Source organism: Danio rerio, chromosome 5 (assembly GCF_049306965.1).
Source record: "Danio rerio strain Tuebingen ecotype United States chromosome 5, GRCz12tu, whole genome shotgun sequence".
Classification (NCBI taxonomy): Eukaryota; Metazoa; Chordata; class Actinopteri; order Cypriniformes; family Danionidae; genus Danio; species Danio rerio.
In genome coordinates, this window is record NC_133180.1 from 62,715,490 (window position 1) to 62,734,055 (window position 18,566).

At 36.9% G+C, this 18,566-nt stretch overlaps 1 protein-coding gene across 11 annotated transcripts in view; it reads right to left on the bottom strand.

Annotated features, from left to right (window-relative positions):
- rnf224 (ring finger protein 224) overlaps window positions 1-18,566 on the bottom strand; it is a 30,047-nt gene that overhangs the window by 3,988 nt on the left and 7,493 nt on the right. For 5 of the 11 annotated variants that reach the window (XM_073951089.1, XM_073951095.1, XM_073951096.1 and 2 more), the window contains exons 3-4: window positions 4,763-5,062; window positions 1,549-1,765 (exon numbers count right to left, since the gene is read on the bottom strand). In XM_073951089.1, coding sequence (XP_073807190.1) covers window positions 1,549-1,765; window positions 4,763-4,827 — 282 coding nt within the window. In that variant the 5' untranslated portion in view covers window positions 4,828-5,062. Of the gene's footprint in view, window positions 1-1,548; window positions 1,766-4,762; window positions 6,942-18,566 lie in introns of all 11 variants that reach the window. The other 6 variants (XM_073951092.1, XM_073951088.1, XM_073951091.1 and 3 more) reach the window with 2 other exon arrangements.

An 18,566-nucleotide genomic window follows, 5' to 3' on the forward strand; every position in this document is an offset into this window, starting at 1 on the left:
GACCTAGCCTGCCCAGTTAACCTAATTAACCTAGTTAGGCATTTAAATGGCATTTTAAACTGAATACTCGAGTCTTATACAAATAATATTTACTATCATGTCATCAAGTTTCATCTCATTAACATTTCTGTTTAAAAAAATGTGTTGAGAGTCTCTGTTTAACATTATGTAATTTCACAAGATGGCTGATAATTTTGACTTCAACTGTCCATCACTCGATAAATAAAAATAAAACTTAATAAAATAAACTAATTAAAATAAAATTTTATATTGTTAATGATATATTGGTTACGTGAACTTGCATAACTTTATTTGAAAACAACATTTCTAATCAATTATACAAAATTATAAGTGTCAATGAAATTAGACATCTGTACATTAAAATGTGTAGAATAAAAGGGTGCAATATAGCTATTGCACCCTTCACCTTTAATGCTATTAATAAATGTTCAGCTTTTTTTTGGACATATTGCTGAAGAAACCACATGCCATGTACGCTACCTGACAAAAGTCTTGTCACCTATCCAAGTTTTAGAAACAACCAATAATAACTTGACTTCTAGTTGACCATTTGGTATCGGAAGTGGCTTATATGAAAGGCAAAGGCCTCTAGATTGCGCTTATTTTACCAAAATATAATATGATCATGTCTCGATTTTTAATGATTTAATTAGGACAGTAAGGTCTGACTTTGCATAGACAAAAGTCTCGTCACTTAACAGAAATAATGTACAGTATAGAATATAAAGTCATGGTGAAGTGGGAAAAGAATTAATAATGTATATGACTCTCATGAGCTTGAAGGACTGAATCCATACATTTCTGCAATGACTCCAATATCTTCTTAATAAAGTCATCTGGAATGGCAAAGAAAGTGTTCTTGCAGGACTCCCAAAGTTCATCAAGACTCTTTGGATTCGTTTTCAATGCCTCCTCCATCTTACCCAAGACATGATTAATAATGTTCATGTCTGGTGACTGGGCTCGCCAGTCCTGGAGCACCCTGACCTTCTTTGCTTACAGGAACTTTGATGTGGAGTCTAAAGTATGAAAAGCACTATCCTGCTGAAGAATTTGCCCACTCCTGTGTTTTGTAATGGAATGGGCAGCACAAATGTCTTGATACCTCAAGTTGTTGATATTCGCAGATCTCTCGTACATCCCCATACTGATTTTAACCCCAAACCATGATTTTTCCTTCACCAAACTTGACTGATTTCTGTGAGAATCTTGGGTCCATGCGGATCCCAATAGGTCTTTTGCAGTATTTGTGAAGATTGAGATGCAGTTCAACAGATGATTTATTGTAAAAATCTACTGTCTGCCACTTTTAAATTTGATCAACTAAAGGGCCAAGTTATTATTTGTTGCTTTTACAACTGGGATCCACGACAAGACTTTTGTCAGGTAGTGTATATGCATTTTTACTATTCATCACACCCTGAAGACTGTGTATAACACTTGTTATCAGTAATATTTCCTGCAAAAACCATCATTGTATTTGCGCTCCGTAATAAACAATTGGTGAATGTGATGCTCTACTGGCACCTGCTCATTGATGAGTGTGTCAAGGCGCTTCAGACAGGCCTGGCAGAACGTGTGTCCGCAGTAGAGCTTCCGTGGTAGTCGTTCTCCCAGATTATATGCACTGTAGCAGACGATGCAGTCCAGTTTACGGCTGTCCCGGGAGTTCTGCGCCCCGGCGTCTGCATCCACATCCCCTTCAACCGGAGTCGCAGACACAGGTCCATCCTTAACCGAAATCCTACAAAAGTAGCTCAAGATGATCAAGATATTTAGTGTGATTGAACTACAATAAATGTAATTTTGATTATTAAAAAAAAATAAATAAATAAAGTAGCTGTTAATTTACTCTACCCTGAGGTGATAAAAGATGTAGGAGCCTTTTTTCTTCATTAGAAAATTAAAATATTTTATATATTTCTGCTGAAATTGAAATACTTGAACTGAAAAAACTCTCAAGTCAATTGCTAATTGCACATTGAGTCAAAAACAAAAAAACATACAAGCAAAACAAGATCGACTGGCCAATGAGATCTTATAAAGTGAAAGGATGAGTTTGTTTGGTTGAGTTTCTTCTGTAGAACACAAACAAATATATACATTCTGAAAAATGTTGGAAACAAGTAACCATTAAACTCGATAGTATTTGTTTTTTTTCCCTAAAGAAGCAAACTGTTACCGGTTTCTAACATTCTTCAAAATATCCTCTTTTGAACTCAACACAATAAAGAAACTTATAGAGGTCTGAAAACCGTTTGAAGGTAAACAGTGAGTATATTTCTTGAAGGTGATTTTATTTTGCTGCTTTAAAATGAGTTTAATTAACACAATTCTTAAGGATTTTGGGGACAACTTAATTGTTTATGTTCAATCCAGTTACATTTATGAAAACATTTAAGTGAACTTAATCGATTTGGATTGGGACAACTTAAAGGAATTGTGTGGGACCCAGTTTTTTTTACAGTGTATTATGCCTTTAAATACACAACCTTGGCAAATCTGGATTTAAAAAATTAGGATCATACAGGAGCATCTACACTGTAAAACCCAAAAGACTAATTTGAGGAAACCGATTGCAACAAACCATTTAAGTTGAAAAACTAATGCTAATGAGTACCGTGAACTTTATTTATTTCAGTAAACAAAGCAATTAGAGCACAGTAAAACCCAATAAATGAAGAGAACTCAAACCAACCGAGTAGTGCAAAACTCAATAAGTTAAGGCAACTCAAACCGATTGAAGAAACCAATTGCTACAAACCATTTGAGTAAAAAAAAAAAAAATCAAATCTATACGAGTACTGTGAACTTCTCCAATAAAGTTGAAGTAATGAGGTATTTAATTAACTCATCACCTTCAACACTTCAAAACTCTTTTCTAATGAGTAGAATTAACTTTCAGTAAATGTTGAGTAAACTACACATTTTATTTGATGAAGTTGACCTTTTGGTTTTACTGTGTATGGTCAGGGTGTTAAAATAATAATCTTTAAAATTTCAAAAACTAAATTTTAGGACTTGAAGTCTTAAATCCACTGAAATAATGTCTTGTAGGTTCTAAATCATTTTAAATGGGTCTTAATTTTCCTTTGTTTATCGAAAGCTACCCAATTAAACCAAGCACCAACAATACATCTTAATAAAACTATAAACATTACTAATATTGTAACAGTCTGTCATGCATACATTTAACTCAATTTAAAGAGTTATTTTAAGTTATGTTGAAAAAATGTTAAGGGTCTGCTTGTTTTGACACATTTAAAATATGTGGCTAAGCAATAGGATTAGTTTTTTTTTTTAATGGGGCAATTAATTTTCTTTTATCTGCTGCATGTGTCATTAAAACAAAATCTTAGTGTTTAGCCCTATAGAAGTCTGAAATTGAATTCCTCATGGTCTCTTAAAGGTCTTAAAGGTCTTAAATTTGACTTGGTGAAACCTGCAGAAACCCTGTAAGCTACAGGCACAAGCATCACTTTGATGTCACAGGTGTGAAAATAAAAATGGACTGGAATTTAATGAATGACTAAGGATCAAGGTTACAGCAAATGTTATACTAATGAAAAAAATCCACTTTACAGAATCAGTTGAACTGAAATTTGTGTTGTCATGTGTGTTCCTGTGCTTGAAAGATAAACAAATGGGTTTGGTTTCATTATATAAAACTATCATCTATTGAGAAGACTTAGATTAAACTGTGCTATATGAATTAGCATTCGAGGTTGGCAGAATAAACTTTTCGAAATTTCTTTTAGAACACAATTTAAGATATTTTCTAAGAGATTTCTTTCCAACGACTAACGAAATACAGATCTGGAACAACATAAACTGACTTTAACACCAATTGGTTAAAACAAAATGCCACAAAACTGCCTAAATATCACTTTTTTTAGACAAGTCTTCACTCTTCCAGATAGACAAGCCGCTAAAGCGTGTGTAAGCTGAGCTCTGTGGATCTGTTTACTTTTAGCGGCTGGCAGCAATGAAATTTGTATACACAAGTTTTGGTAAAAGATCTGCACAGATTCTTTTAATCTGCAAATGTTCATTTCCAGACAAACACTAAATATAAGCATGATCACTCAGTAAGCTCTATCACCTTATTATGACAAAAATATGATACTTTTTGTTTTTACATATGCATGACTTCTAAAAGGGATTGTTTATGCTGAGAGCACATATTCATTCAATCATTTAATTCATCATTAGCTATATATTTAAATATTAAAAATGATAATAAACACAAGGATAATACTCAGAACTATTATAAGAATGTTTCTTGCCTAGAGTTTTGGGGTTGTTTCAAGTCCAAATATCTTAAAATTCTTAAATCGAGAAACATTTTTCTAGACAAGAATAAAATTGTTCTGTTTTCAGAAATAAGACGTTAAAATTAAATAAGTTTTTTTTCTTAAAACATGCTAATGTGTCAGTGGGGTAAGTTAACTCAATGTACAGGCAGAATTGAGCTTGTCTTAAGGAAAAACTCATTTAATTGTGCTGACTTATTTCTGAAAACAACGTTATCCTTACTAGTCTAGAAAACGCATCTTGCTTCAAGAACATGTAGATATTTGGACTCGAAACAAGACAAAAACACAAGTCAGAATTTTGTTTATGCAGTGAATGAAATTATTAATTTAAATTAAGCAAAAATGCAAGCCTTTTAATGTCATATAAGCAAATTCATTAAGGTAAAAAAAAAAAAAAATAGAAATGTTCTGTGCAGAAGGTCTACCTGTCCTCGTCTTTTACACTCCGGTTCTCCTGAGGATCTGTTGTTCCACTCACAGTCCCATCCATGTTTAATGTACCAAAGGTCCAACTTCTGTAACCATTTTACAGCCGACTCTGTCTTGGTTTCTCCATGCTTCACGTGCTCTGTAAGGCAGTTTAACAGTCGAGTGCACCCTCTGTTGCTTTCCCTGAACTTCTCTTCGTGGTTCCCAGCAGCCACTGACTCTGTCTTTGTTGCCGTTTGTGCTCTCTCTCTCTCTGTCTCAAAACAACCGAGCGACCAACCAACCAACCACGACTGCTGTTCTGAAATGGAGGGCAAACAATAGTGTGCTTTCCTACAGCCTTTAATATTTAAGTACCGCCTGTCGCTTTGAACCTATTGCCTTCACACACACACTGCACATTCACCCTTCTAAGAAAAAAGAAAGCCCAGGTGATTGTGGGAGGAGGAGGATTGAATGTTGTTACGCAGGTGTTTTATAAATTAGTCCACTTTCACAACTCTTATTGTTAACTGCTGTTATTCTCTCTTACTTATTTTCCCAGTCAGCATTTAATGTTTTTACTGCTCCTTTGCAAAGATGACAAAAATGTAACAGACACAGGGGCCTTTAGTTCAGAATACTTGCATTTAGTTCTGTGGAAAAACATGCATCGACACACGTTTAGTGTGCAGGAAAGTAGAATGGGAGGAGAGCGTATCGCTTTACAGTCACAAAACAGGCCTGAAACTTAAGCCTAGTCACCCACAGACGGTCTGTCATCAGCATGTGCCTGCCAAATTAGTTGTGGGACCTTCATCAGCTCCACATGACAGTTATGGTATGTTAATATCAGCAGGTAATGGTTATTATTGACCGGTAGTTTTCACAGCTGTTGATCTCTTGGTTTGTTCTGAAACTGGGCTTAAAATGGTTACAGTATTTTAACTAGGTTCGCTGTCACAAGCCAATTATTGTTTTAAATGGACCAACATGTGGGGTGGTATGGGGGCTCAGTGGTTAGCAAGAAGGCCACGAGTTTGAGTTCTGGCTAGACCAGTTGGCATTTCTGTGTGGAGTTTGCATGTTCTCCCTGTGTTCATATGGGTTATGTCTGGGTGCTTCGGTTTCCGTGATGGTCCAAAGACATGTGCTATAGGTGAATTGAATTAACTCAATTGGCCATGGTGTGAGTATATGTGAATGAGTGTGTATGGGTGCTTCCCAGTACTGGGTTGCGGCTGGAAGGACATTTGCTGCATAAAACATATGCTGGAATAGTTGTATGTTCATTCCGCTGTGGCAACCTCTGAAATATAGATTAAGCCGAAGATTTTAGCCAAAATTTGTCAAGTGCAGTTAAACTCATCTTATTAGTTTATTTTCATATCAGTCATCTGTTAAAATGCATAGAGACCAACTCTATTTCCCTGAAGACTTCTTTTTTGGCTCCTCTGTTGTGTTTTGGAGAGCTGTTTTAAAATGTGTCTTTTCTAACAACATGCAATTACGAATTTCACATTCTGTTTATTCCTAGAACGCCCATGATTTATTCTGAGAGATATTTTTATGCAGGGCCAGAGAGAAACTTTTTTGCTATTTCTGTAAAGAAAACGTGAATAAACAATTTAAACATTTGCATTTTAGTTAATAAAATTACTTATATGATATACACTCACAGGCCACTTTATTAGGTACACCTTACTAGTACCGGGTTGGACCCTCTTTTGCCTTCAGAACACCCTTAATCCTTTGTGGCACAGATTCAACAAGATACTGAAAAATATTCCTCAGAGATTTTGGTCCACATTGACATCATAGCATAACGCAGTTGCTGCAGTTTTGCTGGATGCACATCCATGATGTGAATCTCCCGTTCCTCCACATCCCAAAAGTGCTCTATTGGATTGAGCTCTGGTGACTGTGGAGGCCATTTGAGTACAGTGATGATTCACACTTTTTGACATGGTACATTATCCTTCTGGATGTAGGACCACCACCACCAGCCTGAACATTTATACAAGGCAGGATGGATCCATGCAAATTCTGGCCCTACCATCTGAATGTTTGGTGAGCTTGTGCAAATTGTAGCGACAGTTTCCTGTTCTTAGCTGACGGTGTGTGGTCTACTCCTGCTGTAGCCCATCTGCCTCAAGGTTGGACATGTTGTGTGTTCAGAGATGCTCTTCGCCATACCTTGGTAAAAACAAGTGATTATTTGCAAGTGTGGCCATTCTCCTCAGACCTTTAACATCAACAAGGCATTTGTGCACACAGAACTGCCACTCACTTGATATTTTCTCTTCACCATTCTCTTTAAATCCTAGAGATTGTTGTGTGTGAAAATCCCAATGGATCAGCAGTTTCAGAAATACTCAGCCCGTGTGGCAACCATGCCACGTTTAAAGTCACTTAAATCACCTTTCTTCCCTATTCTGATGCTCAGTTTGAACGGCAGTAGATCGCCTTGACCATGTCTGCATGCGGTTGGGGGGTCAGTGTATATTTAGACCTGAGGTGTCCAAACTCAGTCCTGGAGGGCCGGTGTCCTGCAGAGTTTATCTCCAACTTGCTTCAACACACCTGCTAGAAAGTTTCTAGTTTATCTAGTAAGAGCTTGATTAGCTGGTTCAGGTGTGTTATATTAGGGTTAAAGCTAAACTCTCCAGGACACAGGCCCTCCAGGAGTTTGGACACCTTTGATTAAGACAAATAAATAGGCTCAATGATGGTCTAAAAATTTGCAGATTTCTGTGGGCATAGATTCAGTGTTGGCTTAAATAACTTCTGCACAGTTAGTTTGAAGTGAGCTGAGACCAGCTGATCACAGACAGACTGGTTTGGCGCAGAACTGAACAATAGTGTCTGGATGCAGCCTTTATGATGCAAGCTGAGATTGCATCAATCAACTATGCAATCTCAGACACAATGCATTTATTGGAGTGAGTGATGTCACTGTGACGGGTAGGGTTAGGGGTGGGGTTAGGTGAGTGCATTAAGAAGTATTGGATGCAACTCAGATTGCACTGCACCAGGTCTGCATCCAGACCGCTCTCTAACTGAAAGTGATTGGCATGTTCACATGAAACACAGCCATGTTAAAAAAGCACAGAGAAAGTCTGACACCACACATAGATTTAATGGGGTACATGGAGATCTGTTAACCTGTTTCTCTCTGATGTTTTTGGTCTTTGAGGAGGTCTTGTTTGAGGGGCCAATTTATTAGGTACTGTACAGCTTGCTCTTGGACACCATTTGCCTTAAGAACTGCCCTTATTCTCATATTTAACAAGATACAAGAAACATTTCTTAGAGATTTTGGTATGATTGCATCATGCAATTGTTTAATCTGCTGTTTCATCACATCCAAAAAGTGCTCTACTATTGTGATCTGGTGACTGTAAAGGTTGTGTTAAAGATGCTAGACTTATGGTGCGTTAAAAATGGCATAAATAACCCAAAAACATTATTGCCACCATATTAAAGTGCCATTTCAAAGTGCTAGGAACTAAACTTTGCAGGATACTGGCCCTCAAGGATGGAATTTGTGTACCCCTGGTCTAAACACTCCATGTAATTTCAGTAGTTCAACAGTAATATGAAGCTACAAGATCACTTTTGTGTGGCAAAAATCCTGTATATACAGTACAGCTTGGTTTTCCTATATCTTCACTTCCATGACAAGTCAGGTGTGTGCTTACTACGGGCTATACCACATATTGCCATTGAGGTCAGTAATGTGACATTTTGACAATTTTTGATAATTCACACTGCATGATTGCACCACTTTGCCACTTTGTGCATTTGTCTTCAAATGAGTGAAAATCACAGCTAAAATCATGCGGTGTGAACTCGGCATAAACTCAGCTAATTGTAGTACAAGTCGTGTTCAAAGGTGGAAGTGAAATGAGAAACCTTGACAGACTTCCAAAAAACACAAACCATGTCTTGCAAGCTCATTGAGCAGGTGCGTCTGTAACCTTAACACCCCAATTGTTTTATGATTATTTACTATGTACACAAAGCATCACCAGACTATATCAGCAATAATTCATTCATTTTCCTTCAGCTTATTCATCAGGGGTTGCCACAACGGAATGAACCGCCAACTATTCTAGCATATGTTTTATGCAGCGGATGTCCTTTCTGTCGCAACCCAGTACTGGGAAACACTCATACACACTCATATCCACAAATACATTCATACACTACAGTCAATTTAGTTGATAAAATTTACTTATAGCTCATGTCTTTGGCCATTTAATCATCAGGGGTCGCCACAGTGAAATGAACTGCCAACTTCATTCATTCATTCATTTTCTTTTCGGCTTAGTCCCTTTATTAATCTGGGGTTGCCACAGACGAATGAACCGGCAACTTATCCAGCATATGTTTAACGTAGCGGATGCCGTTCTAGCTGCATCCTAATCCTAATTGCATCCTAATCATAATGAAGTGTGAAACAAACGTAAAGGATTGAAATAAAGTCAATAATAAATAATAAAAACAAACTATTAAGGAATGTCCTGATTCACAGGTGTTCACATATTATCTTCCTACACATGTAAACTGAAGTGAATCTTTTTTAATCATTGTGATTATATGGATTATAGAACAATGATTCTCAGCAGTTGGCCATTTTATTAGTCCTTCTAACAATGCCTAAGAGAGCAACATACAGTGCAATTATCAACTCATATGTAATTATACACACACAGCACTGTGACATGAGCAGTTGATGGTAACAGTGTTTTCAGTGTCTCTAAGCAGCGCTGTTCATTATAAATGCGGCTCAACACAAACTCTGCTTGTGCCATAAACTTTGAGTCGCTTGTAATGTGCCATTGAACATAATAATTAAAACAATTTTGTAATGAAAAAGGTTCATAAATGTCAATAAAGGAGGCATTTTTTAGCAAATCTGAAATCTCCATGCTTTATTTATGGAAGAAAAATGTTTGTATTAATATGATTAAATGTCATATGGACCACTTCAATGTGGTCATTGGCTCATGAATATTTCCTGCTTGTTTTCAAACTATTTCATAACTAACATGAGGCAATTTAATCAAAACTTAATGTTAAAACAGCTATCATTTATCACAGCTATTTATCAATATGTGGCTCTTTTTAGGATTCTCGGAAGCTGTAGAAATTAAAAATGTAAAACAAGAAATACGTTGGGACTAGAGCTGGGCGATATGGCAACAATGCAGTCTCGATTAACTCTTTTCCATACTGAACGATAGCAATATTTATTTCAATATTACTTGGTAATGCTTCCAGATTTTAAAAAGTAACAATGAATGAAGCCACAAAAATTAGAGGGTAAATTAAATAGCATAACCTATTTTTGGTGGCCGATATATCTCTAACATCAACACACTTCTAGATTCTCATTATTGCACATTTTTCAGCCGTACCTAGTTGGAAACATCTGAACTTTTCCGAATGCCACAAGCGCACTGCGATTCATATAAGTAGAACTTACCAATCTGCTTCACACTTTATATGGAACATAAAGTAATGTAATATAATGTCACTTAAGGTCAGAATAACAACACATGCGAACATGAGTGCCGTATAGCAGCAGTGAGGAGACTGTTAATAAAAAAGGATGTAAGGATGTCGCCAGAGTAGCTTTTTGGTTTCTTTTCTTGTGCATCCCACTAGCTCCCCATCTGTAAGATTTTGTAGATAGTGGGTAATATAGTCATTCAACTTCACAATTTGTAATGTTCAGTATGTATTTGAATTAGGATGGTTAGTTCTTTTACCTGAAAGCAGAGATTTGATTATTATAATTGTGTTGTTGACAGAGTTTGAGGTTTACCGCAACATTATTATTTACACCTTAAAGTTTGCCTTGTTTGTTTAACGTTTACCACTGCACACACTTTGTAACAATTTATTTATCAAGTTTAAGAGTCTCAACACATACTGTGAATTCACACCGATAGCGGCGAGAGCGTCAAAGTAGCCAGAAGTCATTCATTTTCAATGGTAGCCGGCTGCGATAAGCGGCGAGGAGCAGTGTGGCACGTCTTCACCAGTGTGGGCATCGAGGAAAGTTGTAATCAAGTCAACTTTATGGTATTGAGCTACGATGCGGTTCGGTGGCAAGCAATCGGAATGTAGAATTCCACTGCTTGAGAGGAGTCCAGAGAACACAGTCACTGTGAACTTTGGTTCCGTCCACAGTTGTTCCCAAGGGTTTGATTAATGCAGTCGTCGGATTTCCAAGAATTTACAATGTTTTCTTACAGAAACATACCTTAAAAAGTTACTGTGAGGTACTGATGTGCATTTATGTTATATATTTTTTTTTTTTATTTAAAAAAAGCAGGAATCTCATGCGACAATACAAAACAGTATTGCTGCTTCAGAATATTTCAGACATATGGACACATTGGATAATTAACTCCACAGGCAACTTGATCTTCCATTGTTAAATGTATTTGATAAAAAAGTGTGCAACATTTTCACTCAAGAAATCATGTTTTATGCGAGAATGTAACTGATATGACATGCTGCAACGGCCCCTTTACAAGATCAATGTTGCGAATTTAGACGCTCTCGCCGCCGAAGCTGAAGGCAGACAGCGTTGTCGCCAGGGCGGCCAAAGCAACCTTTGACTCTCTCACCACCTTCGATGTGAACGCACAGTTATGTTCATCTTAATGTTAAGAGATGGGATCTTTTGTTTAAAATATTTTTGTTTTTGACTGTTAAACCTATTCTTGTAAATGAAAGTGGTTAAATAACAACAACAAAAAATCCTCATATTCCTAAATACACTGTTAAAAATATTTAATAATTATCGATATCAAAGGATGTGAAACATGATATCGTGATAATTTTTTTTGCATTAATCGCGCAACCATAGTCCAAAGCTTATCATAGATATCGACATAAACTTTAGCATTATTGGATGTAATATCGCTCTTTACATAGTTTTTGTTTACATCCCTTAAGATCTTTAATAAATATAATTATTAAGTACAATACAATTATTATATGGCGAGGCAGTGGCGAAGTAGGTAGTGCTCTTGCCTCACAGCAAGAAGATTGCTGGGTCGCTGGTTCGAACCTTGGCTCAGCATGTTCTCCTTGCCTTCCCGTGGGTTTCCTCCGGGTGCTCTGATTACCCCCACAGACCAAAGACATGCGGTACAGGTGAATTGGGTAAGCTAAATTGTCCGTAGTGTAAGAGTGTGTTTGAATGTGTGTGGATGTTTCCCAGAGATGGGTTGTGGCTGGAAAGGCATCCGCTGCGTAAAAACTTGCTGGATAAGTTGGTGGTTCATTCCGCTGTGGCGACCCCGGATTAATAAAGGGACTAAGCCAACAAGAAAATGAATGAATGAATGACAATTATTAAATTTTCTAGCATTTATGACAAATTCTAAAATATTTAATCATTTCGATGTTGAATTTTGACAAAATTTGGAAATATCCATTTAGAGTTATAATTATTCGTAATGTAATCTTTAAACAGTAATGCATAGCCATCCTAAAACTGCAATTGAAAATTGTTTTTGCCAACAGAATTAAGATTTTGTAGTCAAAAAGAATGAAATCACCAGCAGATGGCAGCACAAAGCACTTTTTTGGAGTACTTAAATTAGTGGTTTAAACCTTCAAACCATAACTCACTAAATATTTAGAAAGAGTATCCTTTGCTCTGTTGAATCTGCCTGTTTTACCAAGTAGCAATACAAAAGTATGATGTTACAGAACTAGGTACATTTGCAGGTTTGTTCAGAATAGCAGTTTCAGTTGCTGCTGCACATTTGTACGTCTCTGATTTCACGTGTTGGAAGAAATCCTAGTTCACCACGTCCTTCTGCTGGCAAAATGAGGGCAATCAGACATCATTGTTTCTGTCTATTCTCATGTTTAGCGTGTGTATGCGTCTGTGTTTTTGTGTTGTTTGTGGGAACTAACCTTGGTGGACGTTATGCAGATCTCAACTTTCCCATGAACTTTGGATCATTATCTCAAGTATAGGAAAAGATGACATGTGCAAATTTCATGACACTGTAAACACAGAAAATAATGAGAACCTGTACTCTGTAATAGATGAGCCAGAGGAAGCTGTGCGCAAAGTAATCAGAGACTCCGAAACTCAATGCAGTATCATTGACCTGGCCACCCAGTCCTCCCAAAATGAAAAATTATCATCATTCACTCTCTTATCACTTGTTCCAAACCTTATGTCCTTCTTTTAAACAAAAAAGAAGGTAATTTGAAGAATGTGTGTTACTGAACAGTTGATGAACACCAATTTTGGTGACCAACACAGCAAAATATCTTCCTTTGTGTTCTACAGAAGAACATAATTCATAGAGATTTGAAACAACTTGAGTGTCAGTGTCAACCGCTTAATGTTACAGGTCTGTTTAGTTTTTTACTTAACCTTAGACTTTTATGTGTTGTAGCTCAATTTGCATACTAGGGCTGCACAATATATCGTTTCAGCATGAAGAACGCAATGTGTGTGTCCGCAATAGTCACATCACAGGATATGCAATGTTGGGGGATTATAGGTGATCAGCACAACAGCTCTGAATACATGAGACTTGTGAAGTCATTGCAAAGTATAACCATAAAAAAATAAATCTTTATCATTTGCATGCATTTTAAAAGTGTTTTAAGAGAATTTAAAGCATTCGGGCACAAAAATGTACAACATTTGTAATTTTAATGAAGAATGATTTTATGGATATTATTAGTTATTAATACAATGAAGACTATACAGTGTTATTTTAACATTTCACTATTCAATTTCTGCCCCCGAATACTGTTTGACTCTCTGGAAATCACTTTATTAGGTACACCTGTCCAACTGCTCGTTAACGCAAACTTCTAATCAACAATCACATGGAAGCAACTCAATGCATTTAGGCATGTAGACATGGTCAAGAAGATCTGTTGCAGTTTAAACTGAGCATTAGAATGGGGAAGAAAAGTGATTTAAGTGAATTTGTTCGTGGCATGGTTGTTGGTGCCAGACGGGGCTGATCTGAGTATTTCAGAAACTGCTGATCTACTGGGATTTGCATGCACAAACGTTTTAGGGTTTACAGAGAATGGCCCAAAAGAGAAAATATCCAGTGAGCCGCATTTCTGTGGACACAAACGCCTTGTGGATGCCAGAGGTCTGAGGAGAATGGCCAGATTGGTTAGAGCTAGAGTAACTCAAAGAATCACTCATTACAACCGCATATGGCCACAGCCATATCAACCTATAACAGGTTACTCACTAGCTAAGCAAGGCTGAGCTTGGACAGTACCTGGATGGGAGACCACATGGGAAAACTAGATTGCTGTTGAAAGTGGTGTTAGAGAGGCCAGCAGGGGGCGCTTAACCTGTGGTCTTTGTGAGTCCTAATGCTCAGGTAAAAGTTATTGTCAGTGGGCGACTTCTTTTGGATAAGACGTTAAACCGAGGTCCTGACTCTCTGTGGTCATGAAAAATCCCATGGCACTTCTCGTAAAGAGCAGGGGTGTTACCCTGGTATCCTGGCCAAAGTCCCTTAATCGGCCCTAGGTATAGAACTACTGATTAAAGTCATTTGTTTTGTCCCAGGTGTGCACAAACGTATCATCTTAGCTTCATTCGATTCTTTTAAACGAATAGACCAGTGGTTCTCAAAGGTCTTTCATCAAGTACCACCTCAGAAAAAAGTTGTCTTTGCAAGTACCATCATAATGAGCAGTATTGAAATACAGTAGCAATACAGTATTAGGTCCAGTAAAGCTGCTAAAACTCTGTACAGTTTAAAAACGAGGCAGATTAGTTCCTATTATTAAGAACATTTAAATTAAAATGTGCTTTTAAAAGTTAAAAAACGGTAGGTTACTGTTCTTAAAGTAAAAACAAGAAAAAACTCCTGCTTTATCAGCACCTGGAAATGTTGCCTGGCCCTCATAAATATAGATTTTATGTCATCATATTCATATCTAAATCATTTTTGATAATTTATTTAAATATATATTTAACATGTACATATGACATATTTGATTCATCCGCGTACCACTAGAAGGAAGTCTGTGTACCACTAGTGATACACGTACCACAGTTTGAGAACCACTGGAATAGACTATTTTGAGGATGTTTTAGGTACCTTTCTGCACTTGGTACATCTCGGGATTATTACTGTTGTGGAGCATCTTTTAATTTAGGTTCTGAAGATGAATGAAGGGCGTTCAGAATGACATAAGAGCAACGACTGTAGAAAACCCAAGACGTGTCACTCATACAGTTTTGAATGGGGAAAATTGTTTAGTTGAGTTTAGTTCCTGTTGTCGTGCTTGTCATGATTTCTGAGTACTAGGTACATTATCATTTGATTCCTGATTATGTGCCACACATGTCTAATTAAGTTTCGTGTTTTGCTGTGCATTTACATAGATATTTTTGTAATGTATTGTCCATTGTTGTTTTTGTATTTTATGCAAAGCTGTCCCAATCTGGGTTTTCTTGTTGATTTAAATAAAAGCTTTGTTGCAGTTAGATCTCTGCCTGAGCTCTCATTTCCTTCTTCTTTCAATGTGACATAAGGGTTATACAAAACACTGTTTTCAACTAAAACAGAAAACCTGTTGGCATTTTTGTGCTTATTTACATGACAAGCTTTGAAGCGCACAGACATTTTTGAAAGCTGGTTTTAAAGTGCCAGTTTTTAAAAACCTTACAATTATGGCCTTGTCTAAATCATTATATATTTTACAATATTATATATTTTTTACATAAACAATTTTTAAAAATAAATTAAGACACTTTTGTTTTAATTTACATTACTTTTACAGTTGAAAGGTCACATCTAGATGTTTAGAGGCTATAAAGGAACACCTGAGAGTTTCTGAATCATACAATAACAAACTAGACACACTGTGGTCCAGTGGACTTCACAGACATGCTCAGGTGAACACCACAAGACTGCAAATCCACAACGAATGTGCCATTTTGGAAAAGTCTGCTGAACGGAGTTTGATTTTATGCAAATGACTAGTTCCAATGGGAGTGAACACAACAGAGCTCATGTCATCTGCCTCCTGATACCGCTGGATACTGTGGTGAATCAGTGACCCCCAGCGAGTGAAAACTGTAGTGCTTTGGGTAATATTCAATTCTCTCAAGGATTTAGATACCAGCCTCCACCAGCTGGGTGTGTCATTTGTTTAATACGAATTAAGTTCATCTACAGGCCTAAGAACTGTATTTAGGCACATTTCAAGTGGGAGTCATACTCTGGAAATCTGAAAACATTCTGCAAGTTATCACATGTTGAAAAACTAGTTTTTGTTTGTGTGAGAAAAGATTTGACTCACAGTTTCAGTAAGGATCAAACATGTTCCTGCTTCCTTGTTGATTTGTTGAGTTAACCATTGTTTGGTTTGGGAGTTTGTGAATTGTGTGTTGCCATCTATACTGCTTTTACTAGCAGTGTCGCCTCCCCAGGATGCCTCTAAAGTCAACACTGTAAAATATTTCACCCATGCTATTGAATCTCATTGAGACAGTGAGACTGAATGAATTGCAGAATGTCATTTGTCCACTTGCATGTTTGACTAGAGCACGAGTCTGAGTCGCTCGTGTTGGCTCTTTTGGGTCACAGCCACAGGATTTGAATCGCATCATAATACCACAACGGTTTCCACGCTGGGACACATGACTAAATGGCCCACCTGAGAATGTGTTTGAAGTCAAGAGCAATTCTATGCACTTAATATCGGTTTAGTGGGATTATTTTTGATTCCGTTCCCATGTTCACATGGGTTTCCTCTGGGTGCTCCGGTTTCCCCCATAAGTCCAAAAACGTGGTATAGATGAATTTAGTATGGATGTTTTCCAGTGATGGGTTGCAGCTGGAAGAGCATCCGCTGTGTAAAACATATGCTGGACAAGTTGGCGGTTTATTCTGCTGTGGCAACCCCAGATTACTAAAAGGACTAAGTTGAAAAGAAAATAAATAAATGAATTTTTTTATTCCTGTATTCAGCTTCAGGACAGAACTCATTCTGTATCTCTGCTATTATCAAGATTATACCTCAGATCATGTGGCTCGTTGAAGACCCCTGTGATTATACTTTGTAAGCAATAAAATTAAATCATAGCAAAAACACATTAGCTGTGTCTGAAAACTTTAAAATGCTATCTTTAAAAGTGACATTCCAAAGTGGGAAGGCATTCGATGCATCCTCTATATCAAGAACACATCTGGGTATTTCATGCGTACTTCGTTCTTGCAGTCAAGAGTTTTGGAGCTGAACTTTGGTGGTTGATGACGACATTACATGAGAACTCAAGGACGCAATATGGGTTAAGAATATATATTAAAAAACAGCCTATGTTTTTGACCAGCGTTTATCACTTTTGATTGCATTTCTATCAAGAAATTATTATTGCAGTAAACAAAGTACAAAGTATGCTGCCTCCTGAGTCACTGCCTGATAAGACAGTGAAGCAACAAGTCAGCTGCCTAAGCTTTCAGATGCAGCCCTTAGGAACAGCATCACAACCACACAGCAACATAGCTAAAACTACATAGATCACTTTAGCAACACTTTAGCAACTTTAGCAATTTAGATAAAAACATCAAATTTACTGTCCTGTCCCATAGACGCTCCATTAGAAAAGCCTAGCGGTAATTCGTTATTTTTTCATTTGAAGCAAAGATGATATAATGCATACATAAATACATACAAATGTTTATACGTTTTTAAAAAAATCTAAATATTAAAAACCTTCACAGATTTAAGATTATGATGACCGTTAAACGAGTCATAACAAGCTTGTGAAAAGAGTGCATTGGGGCATGCAACACAACTCCTTGTTAAATCTCTTCAATTTCAACGCTTCAGTTTCAGTTCTCTCTTGTAAGGCCTTCCAACCAGTACTATTAAATCTCTGCAATTTATTAAGAATGTGAAAACAACGGTGGTATTTAACAAGCAAAAAAGAACACAAGTTACACCTCTTTTCAAGCATTTACACTGGCTTCCAATAGCTGGTCATATCAAATTCAGGGCTCTGACGTTTGCCTACAAAACAACCACTGGCTCCCTTTGTCTGAATGTACTTACGTACCTTCCAGACGCTTCCATTCTGCAAGTGAATGGTGCATTGTGGTGCCATCACAAAAAGGTACAAAATAACAATAGTGATCACTAATCTTGATATTTCATGCACGATTGCTGTTTTTTTTTTTTTTTAAAGCAAATTGGTTAAAACCGGTTTATATTTTAAGCTTAAAAAAAATACTTGAACGGGGTGTTAACTTGCTTTATGACTGGCTGAACAATCTGCAGGGATTTAAAATTAGAAGAAACCACCAAACTATGATCAAAATGCACACTAAGGGCCTTATCATACACCCGGAGCAATAAGGCACAAGACGTGTTTAGCATGATTTGTTGCTATTTTCAGACCAACACATCCCTAATTTTCATGTTTTGCACCACAGTGTTTAAATAGCAAATCTATTTGCGCCACTTTGTGGGTGTGCCACTTTAGAAAAAAGGTGTGTTATGGCACATTGTTGGCGAGTAGCTATTTTAAGGATCTAAAATAAACTGTAGCCACTTTCACACAGTGATACTAGTAAATATGCGGAAAAATTTCAGAACAACTTTACCGGTAAATTCATAAAAACGCTGTTCACACATGCAAGGCTGTTACGATATTTTTCCAGAAAAAGTCCATTTACACATCCATTCCAAAATACCGTTAAATTCTGACATCATTACCCAAAACGGCTGGCTTTGTTTTTCTAAACATTTGATTACATTACAAACTCTGGATGAATCAGTATT